The sequence below is a fragment of the Hippichthys cyanospilos genome, chromosome 19 (genome assembly GCF_059441005.1).
Source record: "Hippichthys cyanospilos isolate Australia breed blue-spotted pipefish chromosome 19, RoL_Hcya_1.0, whole genome shotgun sequence".
Lineage (NCBI taxonomy): Eukaryota > Metazoa > Chordata > Actinopteri > Syngnathiformes > Syngnathidae > Hippichthys > Hippichthys cyanospilos.
Window position 1 is genome coordinate 16,393,068 of NC_142387.1, and position 21,985 is coordinate 16,415,052.

General features: G+C 51.9%; 1 protein-coding gene and 1 long non-coding RNA gene across 4 annotated transcripts; one reads left to right on the forward strand and one right to left on the reverse strand.

The window, feature by feature from the left end:
• Positions 1-248: 248 nt before the first annotated feature.
• myom1b (myomesin 1b) lies at positions 249-21,162 on the reverse strand. Of its 3 annotated transcripts, XM_088441951.1 has the most exons (38): positions 20,863-21,162; positions 18,502-18,621; positions 18,263-18,431; positions 17,670-17,827; positions 17,508-17,600; positions 16,712-16,800; positions 16,550-16,591; positions 16,344-16,358; positions 15,714-15,875; positions 15,485-15,646; positions 14,786-14,927; positions 14,451-14,650; positions 14,334-14,387; positions 14,117-14,241; positions 13,493-13,676; positions 13,238-13,412; positions 13,026-13,147; positions 10,964-11,359; positions 9,363-9,559; positions 8,572-8,698; positions 8,284-8,468; positions 8,095-8,209; positions 7,870-8,029; positions 7,698-7,804; positions 7,532-7,576; positions 7,305-7,441; positions 7,060-7,204; positions 6,829-6,888; positions 6,654-6,721; positions 5,750-5,863; positions 3,972-4,059; positions 3,215-3,253; positions 3,027-3,132; positions 2,387-2,556; positions 2,273-2,309; positions 2,170-2,192; positions 1,269-1,324; positions 249-1,200 (listed from the first exon to the last, which is right to left on the reverse strand). In XM_088441951.1, exons 1-38 carry the CDS (start codon positions 21,060-21,062, stop codon positions 940-942), a joined length of 4,848 nt encoding a protein of 1,615 aa, XP_088298077.1. In that variant the 5' UTR covers positions 21,063-21,162; the 3' UTR covers positions 249-939. The 3 variants fall into 3 exon arrangements, with proteins under 3 accessions (XP_088298077.1, XP_088298078.1, XP_088298079.1); XM_088441952.1 differs by lacking the exon at positions 16,344-16,358; XM_088441953.1 differs by lacking the exon at positions 10,964-11,359.
• On the forward strand, positions 8,561-10,174 carry LOC148408177 (uncharacterized). Its single transcript, XR_015868697.1, has 2 exons — positions 8,561-8,689; positions 9,370-10,174. It is a non-coding gene; the product is annotated as an uncharacterized LOC148408177 (long non-coding RNA).
• Positions 21,163-21,985: the final 823 nt, after the last annotated feature.

The following is a 21,985-nucleotide window of genomic DNA, read 5'->3' on the forward strand; positions in this document are numbered from 1 at the left end:
TCTTCTGGGGTGTTGTCACCAAACACCACGTTACCCCGGGCGTCGGTCCGGTACGAGGTCACGCCCGGGTGGGGCCGCCCCTCGCTTACTTCCAGCTAAAAACGTAAACCGTCACGCGTGCTCAAGAAATCGCTTCCTCTACTTGCCCTGGCAAACTATTGCCAAACCAACAAAGAATAGGTATATGTTTGTATTAGTGGTGGTGGCGGCCAGTGAAGGGACGTGTCACAGATGAGTGAAGGCGGAGGTGCATGCGTCTTTCTTTATTCTCATGAGGTGACGATAGGTGGCGACAGTGAGGGCCCGAGTGGACCGGACCGGACAGGACAGGACAGGAGAGGACAGGGCGGGACATTTCACGTCAAGTGCAACACAATGCGGCCAGCGCGTTTGACGCCGTTTTGCGGCAAACCTTGTCGGCTTTGCGCTCACTTTTGCCTCGCTTAATTCACGGATTGATTTTTTTTTTTGGCTTTGGATCATTTTGAAAGTAAATAGTTGTAAATCCCCCAATGTGAGCTTTAGGAAGACTCGACGCGGGTTCCGATGGGCTGGATCGGCGACCGCGCGATATACTGTCTGTCACTTTAGGCAAAAATAACGCACAGGTGTCAGACTCAAGAATTCAAGCGCAAGAATTGCCACATCCCGTGGAGTGAGCGTCAAGTTCCGACCCGTTTGCGGAAAACGGGTCAAACGCGTCTGAAGGCCGTGGCGGGCGACCTCCGAAAACAATCGACGGAAACGACGCGACGGTTAGCTGGAGACATTCCGGGTGAAGGGGAAACGCTCGGAAGTAGGACGACGCGGTTTCCCGACGAACGGCGCTCCTGCCGCCGCGTGACCTTTGACCTAGTCTACACTCAGCAAGAACTTCAACACAAAAGCGGGGACGGGGCCCGAGCCGTTCGTCGGTTCCGGGCGCCGGCGGGGCCCGTCTCATTTTTTGCGTCCGGCCACGTCGTCGGGGACGAAGACACTCACGGTGAATTCGGCGCTCTCGGTGCCGTACTTGTTCTTGACCAGGACGCTGTACTTGCCGGTGTCGGCCGCGCCGACGGCCGTGATGACGAAGCTGGCGAACTTGGCCGACTCCAGGCTCAGGATGCAGTGCTCGTCCGACGTCAGCTCCTTGTCGTTCTTCAGCCACGTCACCTGCGGCAGCGGCTCGCCCGAGATGTTGCAGGTCAGGTTCAGCGCCTGGGAGAGGGGGCGGGGTCAGCCCGGCGCCGGGGAAGGCCGCCGCCGCCGCCGAGGCCCCTTCTCACCTTGCCCTCCTGAATGGTGACCACGTCGGGAAGGCCTCCCGCCACCCGGGCCCGATCTGAACGCAAACGGGCCGACGGATGAACGCGTGGACTCGGAAGGCCGAACGGGCCTTCGGCGGATGAGTGAATGGATGAAGGAGGGACGAGGGGAACGAGGGATAACGGCTCGGCCGATAAGGTTAGGGAACGAATGGGTGACGGACCGACGGACGCGTCGGGGATTGGTGATATTTGATGAAACGATAAGGAATGAATGCGCGACGAGCGGATGAACGTACACGGGGCGGTCGCGCGAATAAAAGACCGACGGACGTAACGAATAGTAGGTGAACAGCTCGGACCGGTGGACCGGACGAACGAGCCAACGTGCGGCGAATCCACGCGTGACGAGCGGATAGGAAGCGGATGCGCCAATGATCGACGAGCGGATGAAAGGACACCAGATGGACGGATGGACGGCGTCCATCGCGAACCCGTACGGGACGGACGAAGGAATAAGAGATAAACCGATAACCGTCGTCATAGATCGGAAAGGCGAAGGGAAGAATAACCGCTGAACGAACGGGTACGTGGCGAATAAACGATTGAACGCGCGATCACCGGATGATACGACATGAGATGGATGAATGAATGAGAAATAAACGGATGTACTGAATAACAGATGAATGACTTGGGCGGGCCAACGGACGAACGACCGCGACGAAGGAACGGCTACGCGTTTGGTGGTGTGAAGGAACGAGCCAACGGATGTGACGAATACATGCTTGGCAAGCGACGCCGGACGAACGTATAAGCGGTGGACAAACGAATGAAAAAGTCAGCGGCGCTAGTCAAATGGACTCCTAAACGCCAGTGGGGAAATAGGCAGACGGACAAAGGAGCAAAAGAGGCGAAGGCTTACTCTTTTCCGCGACGGCAGCCGCTCTGAAAAGAGGCGACACGGGCCGATCAAAAGGCCACCCCCGCGACGACGCGCCTCCGAGCCCAGGCGGCGTTCTACTCACTTGAGTCTCTTGAATTCGGCCGAGGCGTCCTCGTACGCTGCAAAGGAGGCGGCGGACGGCGGTGAGAGTGCGAAGGGCCCCTCCCGAATTTGCTTTCGGAAAGCGGAAGCCAACCTTGCCCCGCCAGCTCCACCGTCCTCCTCAGGGGCTCCCCGTCTTGGTTGATGTTGAACTCGATGGCGTACTTGCCCGTGTCCTTCTCGGTGGGCTCGCTGATCTGCAGCCACAGCTGGTCGCCCACCACGCCGCTCTTCAGGCGGTCCGAGAAGGCGATGGCCGAGTCCCTGGCGGGGCCCGAATTTAGCCGGCGCCGGGCTCGTTTACCCCCGTTCCAAATCGGAGCCGTCGTCCGTTTTGAAAAGGCATAAACCCTCCAAACGTGTCCACTTTCGATACGCCGTCCCTTCCTAACGCTTGCAAACGGGAGCTGGAGACGTACGCCCCGCTGGTGTGCGATTCAGCCCGTTTTGGGCTCGTTTACCGCCATTCAAACTTGGAAACGCCGAACCTTTTGGACATCGTGGAAAGCCCGTGTTTTGCAATCGCATAGATTGTCAAAACACGCGGACTTTCAATATGCCGTCCCTTACAAATGCCGTAATGCAAAGTTCTCGCTATGCGTCCCGCGATACTTGCGGTCGACAGAAGGCTTCCATCCTCCAGCTGGATGTTGCGGAAAGATTTCATATCATTTCATAACATTGTTTTTGCCTTTTTTTCCCCCCAAAATGAGGAAAAACAAAACTCAACCCACTTGTAATGCCACGTAACCGGCAGCAGGTCGTTATAGTAGCTGACAAACGTGTAGAGGCGAATGCCTTGATCCGTGCTGGTGATCTTCAAAGGGGTGGACGAGTTAGCTGCAAGAAAAGTGCAAAAACAATCGCGTTTCCAAAGTCGCGGCAAGCGGACGGGACGGGACGGGACGAGCCTGCATCTCACCGATGTAGTTGAAGACTTGGTTCATCAGGTCTTTGAAACCTGCGAGGAAGTGCCTTCCGTCATTCGGAGTAATAGTTGTACTCGGAAGATAAAGCGCGCTGCCGTATTAGCTGATTATTAGCTTCTGCGAGTTCACGTTTACTTTGATTTGGATCATTGGAATGTACGATATAGCGTCGCCATTATAAGGCGCACCGGATCATAAGACGCACCTTCAGCGAATGACCTATTCCAAAAGTGTTCTCAGATAGAGGGCGCGCCGCATTATAAGGCCCGTAGAATAGAAGCTACAGTTGAGGCTGGGCTTGTGTTATGCATCCACCACATAGAGCTGCACTATATTTTTAACAGGGTGTTTTCATTGTAAAACGTACATTCATCACTAAAATGCAGATAGTGCGGAAAATGCGCCAGTGTATGGTTTATATATCTTCACCCAGGCTAACATCAAATAGCCTCCTACTGAATATTTTTTTGAGTTAACTAACCAGTATTAGCTCATTGCTAACTTTAGCCAGGTAGCATGTAGTAGCTTATAGTCAAATATGGTGTGCTAGCTTATTGCTAACTTAAGACAGTTGTTTAGTGTCTTATTAGCTAGGTTGCTAGGTAGCGTCTGTTAGCTTATTAGTTTACGGCTAACCTGGCCCAGCTAACAATGCATTGAGACTTTTTCATCCGAATGTTCTGATCTCCCCATGGAAATATCACATTTTTGGTCGAAATACCAAAGGGAAACAAAAGCGGTTTAACCTACATTGGTCGGTCAGATTTAACTTGGATGTGTCTTTTCCTCGCTCGTCCTTCAGGACCGTCTCGTACACGCCGGCGTCCTTCTTGGAAATCTGGAGGGGAAAGGACAACGAATTGTGGGTATCGCGCTGCAGAAAATCTGCAATGTTAGCCACAAAAAGGGAAACGCTGTGAGTGACGGGTTTAGCGTTTAAGCCCCGGGTGTCTGGCCGAGGATTTTCCTCAGACCTGCCTTTAGTATCGCCCACTTGGGCTTCAAATAGAAATCTATTTTTCCTATCGACCCCTCAAAATGTTCAGTGATATCGGCCCTGATCCATACATATGTATGTTTACACACACACACACACACACACATATATATATATGTATATATATATATATATATATATATAAAATAAGAAACTAAAGAAAAGGCAAGACCGTGTCAAAAACGATCTTTTGCCAAAGAGGGAGAGAGCACCAAGGGCTTCCGCTGATCTCGGGCTCTCCGCTTCATTTTATTGTAGAAGCCCCACAATGCATAGCAAGAATTTTGCGTTGTGGGAGTCAGGCTAAGCCACTCAACGAAGTCACTGAAAGGCCTGCAAATGTCATTGATTGTCGGCTCGCGCCGCCCGGTGGTTTTCAGGTCTCAACATTTCTATTGCACGCTGTTCTGGAGTTGCCATTGAAAGGATTCGTGCAAAACTTGGGGGAAATGCAGGATAAAACATTGGCTTTTCAATATGTCCAAAATGGACAATATTGCCAGTTTTGAAAGGCGGTAAATAAGCCCAAAACGGGCTCAATTTGACACCTACAGAGTGTACATTTCATCTTCCGGTTTGCAAGCATTTATTTTTTGAAATTCCACATGTTTTGACAAGCGACGCAATATTTTTTTGTATGCTTTTCCATTGATACTACGCATCAGAACCATCGAAAAGCCCTAGTCGGGTCCAAATTTCCCCCGGGGGGGGTCAAAAAAATAAACAACTTATATATGCAAACGGGGTTAAAGAAACATCAACAAGCAATCGAGCGGATGAAAGGAAAGTAAATATGAAGGAAAATGTCACGATAAGCAAGCAAGCGTGCAAATGAAGCAAAACAGCAAGCGATCCCAACTTTAAGCATTCTCCCGATATGGTGCTCCGGAGAGTCGGCGGGCGGGTCGGGCTGCAGTGGGAAAATAACGTGACAGCGGCTTTATTAGCGCCGGCGTGATGGATGACTGATGATTGCGGCGAGGGAGCGGGCGAGCGAGCAGGACGCCAAAGGGCCAAAAGCAGGAGACGCAGGCACAGACCGCGCACATCTTGATTTTTATTTGTCTGAATGATTTCATGCCTCACTATAATGACGATGACGCGTTAGCGATGTATTCTAATGATTCGGGTCGGCAAATCGAAATGACATCGGGGCTGTCGAAGTGGGCCCGATAGAATCACGCCGGATATATTTCTAGAACCACTTGGAATTGATGATTCTTTTTTTAACACGGTCCAAAATATTACCTGCAAAACCTCACTATTAATCATGAAACATGAACATTACTATTAACCATAATACGCTTCAGGAAAAAATTCAGCTCATCTTTACATTAGACATGAGAAAAATCATCCGGCGGGCCCGGCGAAAGCCGCTTGCGGGCCGGAACCTCACGCGTCCGGCTGCAAAGTGTCAAAATCCTTGCGTTTGGAAACTTCCGCCATTCGTAACAACAATGCCACAGTAACCAAACGGATACGTGGAACTTTATGACTCGCCTGACGTGAAAACAATTGTCGCGCTTCTCACCTGAGCGATTTCCAGCTTGAGGACGCCCTCGGTGAAGCCCAGATTTTCGTCCGCCTTGATCTCCCGCCCGTCCTTGTACCACAGCGCCGACGTCTCCTTCTTGATGTTTCCCACCTGGAATGCGCCACGGCGGTAGAACCTCGTCAACGTTAATATCCAGAGGCGGGCGCAATGTACTGTCCGTTTTGTCGACGGAGCGACGATGATGGGAACGCTCGAAAAAAACGGTAAACCCAAAATGTCGGGATCGCGATCTTCATCTGTCGTCGTCGCCTTCAACGGAGATTTATTTGGAGTTGCTCCCTTTCTTGGTCCTGGTTTCGTCAACCGAAACCGACCAAAAGTTAAACCTAATGTTTAGAATGAAATGAGTTTTGGTTGCATTATTTTCCTATTAAAATAAGTTTTACATCAAGAAAATGCTTGCTGATAAGAGCGTTCTGGGATGTGTTTCCACTGCAAGAGGGTCACTCTTTCAGTTAACCAATGGGTGCGGAACAAATTAGCAGCCTATCTCTGAGTGAGTCGAGGCCAGGAAACGCAAGATAGAAGTTTTTTCATTTCCAAACGAAAAACCTTTTTTTAGTCAGTTCAGCCTCAGCAATACTTTGTTCTACTTATAGTGTATGAGCCAGAGGAATTTTGGACAAATGCTAATGAAAGCGTCTTCCATAGTTGTAGCGCAGGCAGTTATAAATGAGAACCGACAGCCACCGTTTGAGTATCATGTAAAGCACGATAATGCCATCCAGTGGACACGATTGCTAACCGCTCTCTCGCCCCACCTGCATTCCCTCAGGTGCGCGTTAACAAACATGATGGCTCCGATGAAAGACGAATGTCAGAGCAGCAAAAAAATGTAAGTTGCCCACCTCCGATAATATCCAAGTCGTTCAAGCCTCACCTTGCACTTGAGTGCCACGCAGCATTCCGGCGTCACCTCGTAGCTCAAGTACTCGATAAAGTGAGGACCTGGAACGTACGCAAATGTGATGAAAAAATATACAATTAAAAATAGGGTAAGGATTGGATGTGTGTGTGTGTGTGTGTGTGTGTACGTATAGAAATGTAAAGTAAACCTTGTTTCCTGAACCATTCCTTCCTCTGGAACTCGGATTCCTTCTGCAGGTCCTTGAACACTGAAAAAGCAAAACCGCAGGTTGCCTCCCCTCCAGTGGACGCAACGTAAACTGACGACATGCCCGACCTAGGCTTTCTCATACAACAAATGTGACTTTATGGGATACCAAGCGCTCCGGTATCTGCTCCGTGCACCTCAGAAGTTCCCCTTTTACGAGCGGACCTCCTACCGTCGCCTATGAGCACCAAGCTGGACTGGTTGGTGGCTTTTCCGTCCTGCATCTGGAAGGTGAAGGTGCCTTCGTCCTCAGGCGACAGCGATTCCATGATCATCTCCACCAGACCCGTGTTCTTGTCAAAGTTCATCTTGTATTTCTGACCGAAACAAAAACGTGAAAGGCTCGTTTAAGAGGGACGCGTTTTAAAGGAGAGGTTTTAGCCCCGCGTCGGGTCGGGTCGGGTCGGGTCGGCCCACCTCGCCCGGGGCCACCACGTTGTCGTTGAAGACATAGTCCACTTTGGCATTGCCTGAAATCTTCTCGGCCTGCAGCCAGAAGCGAACTCTGCCCTTCTCCAGCATCTCCACGGCCAAATCGGACTTCAGGGGGATAGCTAGCGTCCGAGGGAAGATAAAGACCAAAGAGAGTGAGGAAAAAGACTTTAACTTTATGATTTGCACTTGGAAACCTGCGGGTTACCCACTGGGGAACTTGTGATCGTGGCTGATCTCCAGCAACCTCTTCAACTCTGCCAGAAAAAAGATTTCATCTGTCAGTTTAGTTGGTACGTTATGGAGAAGAAAACAAAAAACGGTGAAATATTCTTCACAAAAAGTCTTTTTTTTGGCCATAGAATGCCGCGTTCTTACCTTCGGGTGAGATGTTGTAGCTGGACGAAGTTCCATCGGTGTGGGTGACCAGACATGAATAAATACCGACGTCTTCCTCTCCGGGCGCATTGAACGTGACCTTGGACCTGAACGGGAAAATCGTAACCATCATCAGAACGAGCGACTGTTCTTTAGTGAGTCCAAATCTCACTTGTTGCCTTTGGTCTCCACTGTCAAGCGTGATGACGAGTCCTCCATGTCTTCATAGTTCTTGGACCACACGAATTTGGAGTCCGGGGTCATGTGGGCGCATTCGAAGTTGAGGGAGATGACGCCGTCGTCGTCCACGATCACCTCAATTTCTTTGGTTCCTGCCGCCGGGCGACGGGCGACAGTCAAAGTCACGCCGCGACCGACGGCCGCGTCGCTTTCCTACCAGGCTTGGTGACGGCTTGCACCGGTTCAGAGACGTCCGAGCTCTTGCCCACGCCGGCCTGATTCTGAGCTCGAACGCGGAATACGTACGACTCTTGCTCCTTCAGATTATTCACCTGCGGAACCCAGACCGGCGACGGTTTCACGGCGGTCTGAGGAAACGGCGGTCGATGGCTACCGTCCCTCCCACCTTGAAGAAGGTGTTCTCCGTGGCCTTGGTGTTGAGACCCCGCCAGGCCTCCTCGGGGGCGTCCGCCTCTTTCATGTCCACGTAGAAGCCGTTGACAGGATCGCGGCCCTGGTACACCGGCGCTTTCCACAGCACAACCACGGAGTCACCTCGCACCTCCCGCAGCTGGAGATCGTGAGGAGGTCCTAAGATGCAAAACGTTATGAGAATGAGGAAAGATGTTTGTTTTTTATTCCGCGCGGAGCTGAGGATAGATGTTTGTTTTTTCTTCTGCGCAGAGCCCTGCACCTGGAACGGCGATGGTCCACTCCTCGCACAAGAAGGTGTCGCTGGGTAGCGAGGGGACGCCGACGCCCGCAATGTTGGCCGCCCGAACCTGAAACTGGTACTTCATGTTCTCCTTCAGGTCAGTCACCTGCGCGCACAAGACGAAGCCGCGTTTGCCATCCGTATCTTCATCTTTGGCCGGAAGACCGGTTAGCGCGTCCGCCTCACAGTTCAGAGGTCACCGGTTCCGTTCTGGCTCCGGCCTTTGTGTGTTCTCGTCCTGCCTGCGTGGGTTTCTCTGGGTACTGCGGTTTCCTCCCACACTAACCAAAAACATGCAAGGTAGGTGTTTTGGACTCCCCACCTTGCTTTTAGGTGTTTTGGGGAGTGTGAAAGCTTGTTGCTCTCCGTGCACCCTCATGAGGATAAGCAGTCAAGATGTGCAAGCCGGAGTACCCGGAGAAACTCCAAGCAAAGTTTGGGGAAAACATTCGCACTCTACACAGAAAAGACCAACCGGAGATTTGTAGCCATAAAATCGCTTCACTTGTCATCTACAAAATATTTTGCAGAATACCTTGACGCACAGAATGCTTTGCCACACGTGTACTAATCATACACACGCACACATACACAAGGACAAGTACACTGAAGTCCAGCCGTGTTTTTTTCCTTTCAATTAGAGACTCCCGAATGAAATACAAAGAGAGGGTTCGGAGAGACTCGTGCGGTCCTCCTCCATTCTCCTCATGAATGAAGAATGCCTTTTCTTTTTTCTTCGCGGACGATTGACATGCGTTTTTCGGACTCACCCTGTAGGCACGTTCGCTGACCGCCCTGATGTTGGCCTCGTGCCACTTTCCCGCCACGCCGTCCACAACCTGGCGGTAGTCCACGAAATAACCGCTGATGTCGGCCCCCCCGATGAAAGTGGGCTGCTTCCACGCCAGCACCATGGAGTCGCGGACGGACTCCAGCACGCTGATGCCGTACGGCGGCGCGGGCGACGCTGAGGTGGCACACACAGACTCCCGTCAGCCGAGCCGTTCGCTCAAAACCCTCGTCCCGCCTTTCTCAGTCTTCGCGCTAGGCCGCGCGTAACCAACTCCGGTCCCGGAGGGCCGGCATCCTGCGCGTTTTGCGACCCGCTCTCTCGCACAGCTGATTCAAACGATTCGGATCCTTCTCAAGCTCCTCGCTAATAAGCCGGTCGTTGGAATCAGCTGCGTTGGGGGGAGCATACCAGAAAACGTGCAGGATACCGAGCCTCCGGGACTGGAGTTCCATACCGAGGCTAATGCTAGGCTAATGTTTTCTGGCCTCATGCAAAGATACAGCTTTGATAAATACCTATTCAAATTGTATTTCAAAAAAAATCATTTCAACACCTAGAAAGTAGTCCAAGCTAGGCTAAGGCGGCTAAAACCTTATGTCTTTCCTTTTTTTTATCAATAAAGTGGACATGTAATAGCAGCGGCTAATGATACAAGTTGTAACAGCTATTAACAATGTTTCACACAACCTTTATAAACTTGTAAACATTTGAATGAATTCAGACAGGCAGACAAAATGTTTAAAGTGCTAGGCTAAATGGGAAAAAATTGTGCTAGGCTAACATCACAAATCGCTTTTTCCTCTTTTTTTGTGACTCGAACTTTATTTTTATAACCACATACACCCGTATATGTTCAAATTGATTTCAAAGAGGTGAAAAACGTTTTTTTTCTCATACTATGTTTTTAGCTAAGCTGTGCGATTAGAATGAGCAGATCGACTAAAAGCTTTTTCTTTCAGTCTTTTGGATCTGCCGCAGAGGAGATGGCTATTAATCATTTCATTTCCTTTGCAAGAAATGTATTGTATTGGCGAGACATTTAGTAGTTCATTTGCTCGTTTTTAACGAATGAGCTAGGCCGCTAACGTCGTATCTACTATTCTTGCGATCCAAAGAATTCAAATAGCGCTGATTTCTGAGACTGTTAGGCTAGTGCTGTTAGTTGACGTCAGATGACATCTCACAGGTGGTTATTTGCAGTTGGTTATTTGTTTTGTGTAGTTGTTGTGGCGTGGTGGCGGTGTGGGTGAGGCGGGGGGTGCCTAAGGGTCTTTGGGACAACTGGACAACGCGCCGCCCCGAGTGGGAAAGCCGTGGCCAACTCCTCTAAGCGTGGCTGCTTGGGTGTTCAAGTCCCTCTGATGGGCTTGTCAGTGACTCACCTGCTTGTAGAAAGCCCCGGGAGTTCGCCGCCTTCTGGCCATTTGCAGCATCGTAAATGACAAGTACTCCTTTTCAGTGTGTCCCTTTATCCTAAGTATAGCTTGAGTATATACGGATTTTTTTCTGGTGGATTTTTTTTCTTTTTTTAGCTTTTCGGGGAGGTTTTGTCACATCCCGTCCCCAGCCGGTGCTCACCTTCAGCCCGTGCGTCTGGCTTTGCCGCCTCCCGGTTAGCAGAAGCATCTACTGACAACTCGCATGCCGCCACGTCAGTACGCGCTTCACAAAACGAGCCCGGCGGCGGCTCGGAGATCGGCCCCTTAACCGCAATCGGGCCCGCGCCACCCTTCTCGGACCCTTGGTTTTTGCCGTCCGTGGGGCCGGGGCTGGAGCCGGGCGCCGCCACCGCCGCCGCCGCCGCCCCGGTCCCCTGCTGGGGGCATTCGGGGTCGGCGCGAGCTTTGCTTTTTGTGTCGGAGGGGAGCCGGACAGAGTCATGCGCGCCCGTCCAGCGTGGCCTGTGCGCGGTTAGTCGACCCTGGTTACCCCCCGGCCCCGTCTCCGGCAACGCACCGTGAGGGATGCCGCCCCCTAGGAGTTAGCAGAGAGAATCAAGAAAAGCCATTTTTAAACACAAGCACAAAAATTCAGCTGCAATTAAAGGCAAAAAAACGAATCGACTAGAGACTAAATGTCTTCATCTGACCGTGAGGGACAATGAAGACAAGATGGCCAACAAGTGACATCGACGTGAGGACATGATGAAAACATGCAGCAAACACACGAGAGTAATGCCCCTGCATTTTTGTCTTTCGCGATTTACAAAGTCACCTATATTTATATTTTCTTTGGAAACTATCCTCGGCCTATTTGCTGAAGAAAAAAAAAAGACCTAATTTGTCGATCGCTAAACTAGTGAACTAACTAGCTAAGCCTGCGACAGACAGATCGAACGACTGAAAGACCTACAGACAGATAGAAAACTAAGCTAGCTAGAGAAAGGGCGAACTAGCTAAAATAGAGAGTTGCGATGTCTAGCAAGCGAGCTCGGATAGACAGAGAACTATCTAAGATATACCGTACATAAACAAGATAGCTAGTGAAATAACTAGCTAAGCTTGCGACAGACAGACAGACAATCTGACGGCCAGATAACAGACAGATAACTAAAATAGCTGGAGCGCACTCGCTAAGATAGAGTTAAAATAGCTAGCAAGCCAACTAACTAGCTAGAGCGCGAGCTCTATATGCGTAACTAAGATAGCTGGTGAAAAAGCTAGCTAAGCCTGCAAGAGACATACAGTAGATCACGTTACCCGTTTTGAGATAGTTTGTCCTATATTTAGTTTAGTACTATAGACTAAAATGAAGATCACTATTCACAGGAGGTTTTACTGTACTCAATGTCGACGTAGTTGCGCTCGTCACGGGTTTTATTGTAGCAATTCTGCGTCCTTTCACAGAATTTCCTGCGTCGCCGTGAGGAAATACATGCGTATTATTGCAATGAAGGGAAACAAATCATGCCAAGTTGCAGGTAAGGGCAAAAAATGTATTAGATGTGAAGCTGTTGAGCTTTACAAGGGGTCTTGCGGGGAGCGTACGACACTATATCGAATTACTTATGCCATTTGCTGCTATTGACGGCTTTAGATGTCAAGGATCCATTGCAACTGGGCTGGCAGCGAAAGGGTCCATTACTATTGGCAATGAAAAATCGGAACAATCTTTCAATATAAATCTGCCGGTACTTTCTCAATCCCTTGAAAAGCTCTGATCAGGATGATTGAAACCGCGCGAGTCAACGGGCGAAGCATTCAAACAGAGGCGGGTTAGTTGCCTGCTTTTGATGGGGGTACCTTGAACGCCGCGAGGGAGCGGTTTGCCGACACGCGGCATGCCCGGCATGGACGGATGAGGGAAATGGGGGGAGGAAAGGATGGCAAGGATGTCGCCGGTGAGATTCTCGGCCTGGTTTGTAACCGCCGCTGAATTGGATCACACCGACCCAAATTAGAGGAAGTCTACAAGTCCTGACCCGCCTCAGGTTGTGCAGGGAGTTGGTGATTGGTTTGGTGCGGGTGAATGTAGGTGGAGCGGAGCAGACGATAAAAAGTGACAACCACAGTGGAGTGGAACGGTGCGGGAGGGCGAGATGGCTCAAGAGAACACTGGTGATCAGATGTCACATTTCGCGTATCGCATATGCTAGACCATAATCATCCACCGAAGACATCCGAGCGGCGGTTTCCCTCACCGATCGCGGCCTTCACCTCCACCGGCTCGGAATCCGGAGAGAACTGACTGAGTCCGGCGGCGTTTACCGCCCTCACCCTGAACACGTACTTCTCTCCCGTCGTCAGCCCGTGGCAGACGAACCTAAACAAAAACCGATAGAGCAAAAGTTCCTTTATATAATCTCGGAGACCCGGGTAAGGCCAAGAATCACTTGAAGCCCCAAAGGCTGACCTGGTCACGTTTACAGGTTTGTTGTTGCACGGCTCCCAGACGTCGCTGCCCACGACGCTGGCTTCGACGTAGTAGCCCACCAACTCCTTGGCGTCGCGGGACGCTTCCCAGGACACCACCACTGACGTGTCCGTGTTCCTCGTGGGGACCACTTTGCTCGGAGCGGACGGAGTGTCTGCGGATTCGAACGCGTACCCGAGTCATAGTCGAAAACGAGTCTCTCCGGCTGCGCGCGCGACCCGGGCGCTCTCTGACCGAGCTTGTCTCCGACCGTGGTGGCCTCTGTCGGCTCGGACGGCTCGCCCACGCCGGCGGCGTTGCAGCAGCGGACGCGGAAGCAGTAGGAGTTCCCCTCGGCCAGGTCAAAGAGCGCAAAACGAGGGGACTTGACCGGGATCTCGGTGTTCACCCTCTGCCAGCTGTCTGTGCCCGACACGCGCTGATGGGACAAGACGGGAGTCGTCGGGTCGGCAACGTGGTCTCTTGGGCTTCAACTGCCTTACCTAACCTGTCTGCCTGCCCTATGCCTCTTTCTCGCGTCCTACCTTTGGACTTGGTACCCCAGTTGGTAACCCTAGCTAGACTACGGTCTTTTGCGGTGAACGGCAGAGCTGGGACACTTGTATTTCTCGGAGTGCCAGCGCAGAGAATTGGACCGTTTCAGCTGTCTTCTTTGGCGGGCACACTTTCACACCTCTGAGATGTGCCGCTGTTAACGAAATCGATACAGCTCCATCTCACCCAGGCTCCTCTCGGTTGGTCGGACCACCCAGATCAGGGTTTACCATTCCAAATTATAGTGATGCAAGTCACACTGAACCGAGCCACTCGACGATAATATGGCTTTTCTTTAGCTCGGAGCTTCACTCGTTGATGTACCTTCTCCACGTAGTACATGACACCTTCCAGGCCTTTTTCCCCGGGAGGCTTCCAGCTGAGCACTAAGTAGTTCTTGGTCGCCTCTGTCACTTGCAGTTCTCGAGGTCGCCCAGGAACGATACCCTCTGCCAAAAGAGTCACGAGTCAAACCAAATCAACATATAAACCCGAAAGAGAAAAATCAGTTTTATATTGGGAAGTTGCTGATCACGCGAACCTGCGGGTTCCTCCTCCGTGACAATGATCTGGCCGGTCCAAGGAGCGGAGGTACCTGATAACGAGAAGATGGCGTTTGGTTTGGTTGCCTTTTAAAAGAACGCGTATAGCACAGTACCTCTCATACGGGCGCGATCGGCCGGGTCCATGGCAGCTACGGGTTCGGACACGCGGGAGGGACGGCTCATGCCGCAATTGTTGACTGCGCGCACCCGGAACATATAGGAGCGGCCCTCCACAAGTCCGGTGACTGGGAATCGGGCGAACTTGACCGGCGTGTCGTTGCACTGGATCCAGTGGCTTGTCCCGACCTCGCACCTGGATGCAGCGCGAGATTGAGTCGAGGTGAGTCAGGTTTGCGATCCGGCTTAAAATCGGGGTCGGAATCGGAGTAAGAACGGGGGTCGGTATCGGAAGTAGGGACGTTATCCGAGTCAGGGCCGGGACCAATACCTGTCCACAAAATAACCCAGGATGGAGTTGCCGCCATCGACCGCCGGCTGCTTCCAGGAGACAATGATGTAGTCTTTGTTGGCGTCCAGACAGCACACATCCAGGGGGGCCCCAGGTGCCCCTTCCACATCGGCGTCTGCGTCTTGGACAGAGCGTAAATGTCACTCGCCCGGCGCGTCGCTGTCGGATACTTGACCAACGCTTTTATCGGCTTTAATTAATCCTGCGGCAAAGGGGAAAAAAAAAACTGGGCGGCCCTTTCTTTCCCCTTGAGCCTGATGTTCAAATAATTGGCTTATCCCATCGGACCGTTCCATATCTGAGCCCACTTAGAATAGTGCCACTGATGAAGACCGTGACAGTGGTGGACGAGCGTTCCGGCATTTCCACCATGCGCCACCTGGGACACAGTGGAAAGGTCAGCAGGTCTCTAGGGGGCTGGCCGCCAAGATAAGCTTCGCCAGCCTCTTTTTCCATGAAGATATTTAAAGGCAGCGGCTCATCCTGAAATGCTTCGGATGTTGAACATGCCACAGGTCATCTTGTGATGACACAGTTGGCAAAGCCGCTTTTGATAAAGTATGCCTGCAGAGCACGACATTCTAGCTCGTCGGTTGCTCTTGGCAACGTTTTTTTGTTTTGTTTTCAGGTACGAAAATCGGATAAACACGTAGCAACTTTCGAGACGTTCAAGCTCACCCCTCACAAAGACGTAGGCGGAGTAGGTTTTGTATCCGGACTTGGTGGTAACTCGCAGAGTGTAAAGACCTTCGTCCTCTTTGTTGAGGTGCGTAAGGGTCAGCGTGGCTCTGTCGCCACTCCAGTGCATGTGATACCACTTGGACGGGGACAGGAGAGCACCTGTTTTGAGGAGACCGTGCCGGATTCAACGTAGGCCGAGGAAGAGGGCGTAAGCCGGTGTACTTACCGTCTCTATACCACTGCACCTCGGGCTGGTAGCGTTCCAGGGCCGGGTAGATGATGACCGCGCATCCCAAGCTCATGGTCTCTCCCTCCCTGCCGAAGGACACGCCGAAGGTGTCGGTGATGTGAGTCTGGAAGGTGATGCCGTATTCGGACACTGGACCGACTAGAGGAAAACCAGTGGAGGAGACGGGCTGAAGAAGGATGAGGAAAGCCGAAACTGGGCGTGATCACGCACTAAACGAGTGGGGCACCACAAACCCAAAGTGTCCATCTCCAACCATTAACGGCGCCGGTTGATTTTAAAACCCGAAAGCTAGAATAAGAATAGACGCCGCATGTATCAACCTCCGATGCCGGAGGGCCGGTATCCTCCCCAGAACACCTGATTCTAATGATTAGCTCATTGGCAAGCTCTGCGGGACCTTGAAAATGATCCTAATCATTTGAGGCAGGTGTTTTGGGGAAAGAAGGATGTCAAACCTGCAGGATGCCGGCCCTCCAGGACTGGAGTTTGACACCTACTGTACGTCCTGGTGAAACTAGTGACATGTTAAAAGCAAACGGTGATGACCATGCGCACGTGCAGTGGCTACGTGATATTAGCCGCGGCAGAAGCATGAGGCCCGGTTACCTTTCGCACCGGTCCCTGCGGCAGCAGCAAGGAAACAACAAAATCAAGTAAATAACCAACGTTTGTATTTCTGCCGTCGCCAGTTGACATTGTGACCGCGTTGGACGGAGATATCACGCGACGCTCTTCTCATTCCGAAGCGCCGGTGCCATTCCACTCATGCTACCGATTGCACTTGTTTGAAACGACTTTGGGTTGATACGTACGTCTGGGAGCAGGCAGGAACTCGTCCACTTCCCCTTTGAACCCTGTGTGGTGACAGCGGTTACTAAGTTTATTTTGCATTTGAAACCCGATGCCGCGCGCCGGACAAAAGGCCCCTAATCGCCGCGGCGCGTCGGTATACGGTTCGGATGTCGGCCGCTTACTTTTGACAACGACCGAGGCGAAGGCCGACACCTCGCCCCTGACGTTCATGGCCGACGCGCGATACTGGGCCGTGTCCTCGAAATCGCACCTGGAAAGAAGCGGACGTCAGGTGACCGGCGCTGCTAATGCACACGTTCTGCCGTACCCTTAGCCCCCCCCAGCCACCCGCCATGTAAATAATAGCCACTACAGTATGCGAGGCGCCCTCTAAGTCCCTGCCAGGAATTCCAATGCTATAAATACCCATTGTTGGTGATGTCATGGTCTCTCGGTGCTGACCACCTTAGCTGGACCAACGGGTGAGCGCGAAGCCACTCATCTTTAGTAGAAATGACTTCTGAGTAGTTGGAAATGGAGCCTTCTTTTTGAACGGCAGGCGAGTCGATATTTGATCCCAGTTAGCCGGAAACAGTTGTACATATGCTTGCCCGTTTTGAGGGGTGCGAGAGAAGACAGTCGTGTCAAAATAACCCCGACGAGGCCGAAAAGGCACAGACCCAACTTTTTGGGTTACGTATTCAAATCTAAATGTTGCGTCGAAAGGTCAAAACGGGACAGGCCTGCTACTTGGGTTGATCGATTGAAAAAAGCCCTAATTGGGTCCAAAAAAAGGAAGCGACACAATTTTTTTGGTTCTATAAATGCAAAAGTTGGGTCAAATGAACATTCCAAACTAAAAAAAAGAAAAAAAAGCCATTTTGGATCAAAATGGGATGGAGCAGCCACTCGCGCAATACGACCCGACGATTTCAAAACAGTTCAATCGAAAAGCGCAAGGCGAGCCTTCGGACCTACTTGTTGATTTCCAGCGAGTGCACGCTGTATCTGCTCTCGATTTTGTACTTGCCGGGGTCGGCGTGCGGGTCGATGGCCACGTTATTTTTGTACCTTGCGGGGGGGAGGAAAAAGAAGGTCGTTAGTCGCGGGGGATCGGACAGAGGGGCGCGGGGCGGCTACCAGACGACTCGGGGGTCGGGCCAGCCGCTGACGGTGCAGTGCAGCCTGACGCTCTGCTTCTCCCACACGGTGTGCGAGCGCGGCTTGATGACAAACTCCGGGCCGCGCAGCAGGCCGTCTTCGTTCACGCGCTTGACGTGTTCCTCGCGCTCGTGGATCTAAGAAAAAAGAAGAGGGGCGAGGACCGGCCGCGCTCTCTTACCCAAGGAGTCTTCCTTTTTCCTGCTGTTCAACGCATATCTGACAGCAAACATAGCGGGAAAGCTAGTCTTACCGCGTTTGTTGCGAGGCGCGCTACCTGCACCTTTACAAATAAGAGCACAGGCAACGGGCGGCGTATTTTCGCCATGAGGCCGGCAAACTCGGATCCTTTGAATACCGTACCAACGCAACAGTAACACGTCCGCTGTGTTTTCTAGAGGGGGTGGCGCGTTCAACCACTAAATCACAAAAAACACTTGCGTTGCGAGGGTCTGGATGCTCTGCGGAGACTTGCTCCCACATTCTAAGTCCTAATCGACAACTGGATCGGCCGCGGCCGTGAATGTGAGAAGACCGCTTTGATTAGCCGGCGACCGATCCGGGCCACCGACCGTTTTCTTAAGGGAGATCCGCTGGGCCGACTCGCGCACGGCCTCCTTCCTGGAGATCTGCTCGGAGCGCTCCATCTCCAGGCCGCTGGCGAAAATATCGCGGCCCTCCATGTAGGCGGCGGTGTTCCGCAGTCTGCTCTTGTCCGAATATCCCGCTGCAAATTCTTGACTTGACGGCGGAGAGTTTTGTGGCGGTGAGCGCCGCGTCCACAAACTTCTCAAGATTGTAAAGATGATACCTGCTCCTGAAGATGGGCACCACGTAGCCGATGATTTGGTTCTCCCGGTCCACGGCCAGGTAGGAGGGCTCGGCTCTCTTGTGCAGCGGGTCCGGTCCGGGTTGTGACGCCCAATCAAGGCTGAGGCATAAGGGATATGATTTTAGGACGTGATTTGACAAGAGGTTATTTTTGACACCGGTTATATTGTGACATCTGTTCTGGAAAAATACATATTCAGCAAACATTGGGCTAATGTTTTGGTTTTTTTTTCGTTCAGTAGCCACCTGCGTTCAAGCCCCGGCTGTCCGGGCTTTTTCGCTAGCCCGGCCTTTCCACGGCCCAACTTAGGCAGACTTCGAAAGGCTCTTAGCATCATCTTCAAACTTGATCAGAACACAAGTTGGCCGCGAGCAGCCCCTGGTGCTTTTGGGGTCTCAGCACAAAAGTTTCTACCGCGCCCTGTTTGCAAGTTTCCGTTGAAAGCAATGACGTCAAAATCGGGGAAACGCATGCCACAGGGGGCTTTTTGATATGTCCGAAATGGACAATGTTTGCAATTTTGAATGGCGGTAAATGAGCCCAAAATGGGCTAAATATGACGTCTGCAGAGTGTACCTCACAACCTCCCGTTTGCAAGCCTTTCGAAAGGACGGCCGGACGGCATGTTGAACGTTCCGACCGTCTATGCGACGTTAGATCCTCCTAGTGTTTTTCGATACGCTTTTCCCTTGACGTCGCGCATCAAGAACGTCTACAAGCCCCGTTTGGGTCCAAATTTCCCTGATAGTAAATCTGATAGTAAGACTTGTGTGCCCAATGTTCTTCCTAGCTTCTCTGGGCGTAGCTGAATTTGAAGGACGGGGAGCCAGATGCTAAAAAGGGCTTTGAGCGTGGGGGGCCTCGGTCCTCGAAAGACACCCGTGAGCAATCCGAGCCGGGACATCTTGAAATACACTTGCCTGCGGCGTGCGAACAGCTCAGGGGGGGTTGGGTTTTGTTGATCTGGGCCCGGGCGCGCCACCGAGACCCCGAGTGAGGAAAGGGGGCTAACGATGGCGGCGAGCGACCGCGTGCTTTGTCACCTTGTCCGACTCTCGTCAACTACAAATAACCAAGACTACATTGAGCAGATTTCTAGATGCTTGATGCTGGGCCCACCTGACACCCTGCCGGTAGATTGGCGTACCTTAAAGCTACGTGCGCTGGATCGTGGAATTTCCAGTCAACAAAATTGGACTTTTCCCCATATCGCCGATTTTTACGACGATTATTTTTGATTTTTTCACGTGAACTGTTGGTGCACTTGCTTCAGGGGTGGGAAATTCCGGTCCTCCAAGGCCACTGCCCTGCCTGTTTTAGATGTTTCCGTCCTTCGACACACCCGATTCAAATAATCAGGACCATCTTCGAGGCTGATTATTTGAGTCAGTCGTCTTATGACCCTTCTTAACACTCCCATGTGAAAAAAAACCCTTAGGAAAATTCATGCATCTGGGATGAATTTCTGGGTTCTTCTAGCTTTGAGATACAACGGATCAAGGAGCATGCTGATGATTAGCTTTCTTGGAAAGTGATGCTTTTTTCAGGATGCGTTAGTCAAATGATGCAAATGAGCAGAGGTGGGCATTTGACTTTTTTTTTTTTTTGCTGGTCTGTCATTTCCAGTACGCGCTGTACGCGGACCCCCTTCCGTCTCCGTCCAACCGTCGTGTGACAACACAATAGTAAATTCACGCCACGATAATGTGTTCGCTTGGCACTCCGATGCAATGAGTATTCACGTCCGCTAGAGGCCATTCATATCATTGCCGGCTTCCAAGTTTATTGGGGGCGGGGGGGTGATTAAACGCGGGCTTTTCAATATGTTCAAAACTGACAAAATTTCTCATTTTTATTGGAAGTAAATGAGCACAAAATTGGCTACATTTGAAACCTACAGGGTGGACATTCAACCTCCACTTTGGAAGTTTTTAGAAGGGACGCCATATTGAAAGTCTGCACGTTTCCACAATCCATGCAGTAGTTTAGTCACCTCGTGTGTAAAATTTCCCCCGGGGCTTAAAGCTTTCTCCGAAATTTGCCAAATTGAACCGGGGGACAGCAACGCTGACGGCCGACAAAAGTGGTGACGATTGAACGACGAATTGAAACGATGGGCGAAATCTACTGTCGGGTGGCGCGCGCTCCGTCGCTTCCGAAAAGGTTTTCACCGGTCGGCGGCGCGTCGGCGACGGGCGGTCCGTGGGTACGCCCCACCTCTGCGAATGAGCGCGGGTTAGTCGGCGCGCGTGAAGTCGAGACCATCCCGAGCGAGGGTGGAGGATGGAGGATGGCGGATGGAGGATGGGGAGGGCGACGGGCGGGACTCCGGCCTCTTACCCCCTGGCGGTCCCGGCCGAGGATCCGCCGGCCGCCTGGTAGCGGTAGGCCCCTCGGTATCCGCGCCGGTGCTTGCGGTAGAACGGCACGGAGGCGGACATGCTCGCCGACGCGGTTAGCGTAGGACCGCTTCCCGCAACGTGTCGGTCGGCCCCCAACACGGAGCGTGAATCCGCCGGCGTTCGGGCAACTTGTCGCATGCACGCTGCGACTCACCTTTTTCACCTCCGCGGGACACTCGCAACTTAGCGCCCCCCCTGCGGGCGACTCGCCGGATTTCGCGGGGCAAGTCCGCCGGGAAGCGGACGGGAAGCCGGAAAGGTACGGCGGCGCCTGCGGCGGGACGAGACGGCCGTGCGGCACAGCAAAATAATACGGGGCCCGGCCGTTATGTCCCCCAGGCCACCGCGGCCTTTTAAGGCCAGGGCGCGGATAAATATAGCGCGGGGAGGCGCGGGGGGTGCGGCGCAGCGGCCAATCCCTGGCTGATAAGCAGGTAGACATGCGGCGCTCCTCTTGGGAGTGTAAGGTTAAGTCCGCCAATTTGGGCTCCGATCGAATGGTAGAGGAAAGCACGTTTGGCCGACCGAGTCCAGAAAACTTACGTTTCCGCTTCGTTAGGCTAATTACAGTGCGGGATCCCTTGGAATTCCGTAATCCCCCAAATAGAAGACGCACCCTTAATCGCTGGGGGAAATTTGGACCCAATTCGGGCTTTTTGAGGTTTTTGATGCGTGATATCAAAACAAAGGCAGGCCAAAAAAAAAAAACAGGGGGGGGGGGGCTAAAGTATTGCCGCTGGGGGCGCTAGTGGCAACTTATGACATTTGCAAGCATTTCGATGACTCAATTCAATGGCTTAGCAATCGCCGGACACCCAGGGGTTCATTTTTTGGGTCAACTTGTGGTATTTCCTACGTTGCTGTATAAAAGACGCACCAACACTTTGGTGACAGTGTAACAACTATAGCAAAACGGAATAAATCTCATCTTTTGTAGATTCTTCATATTTTCTTGTGTTCATATTCGTAAATTATGCATTTGTTGCGGGTTAAGTTAAGAGTCTTTGAAATTTCCCACATTGTGAGCGGTCAGTGAACGCCTCAGTGTAGTGTTGTTTTCT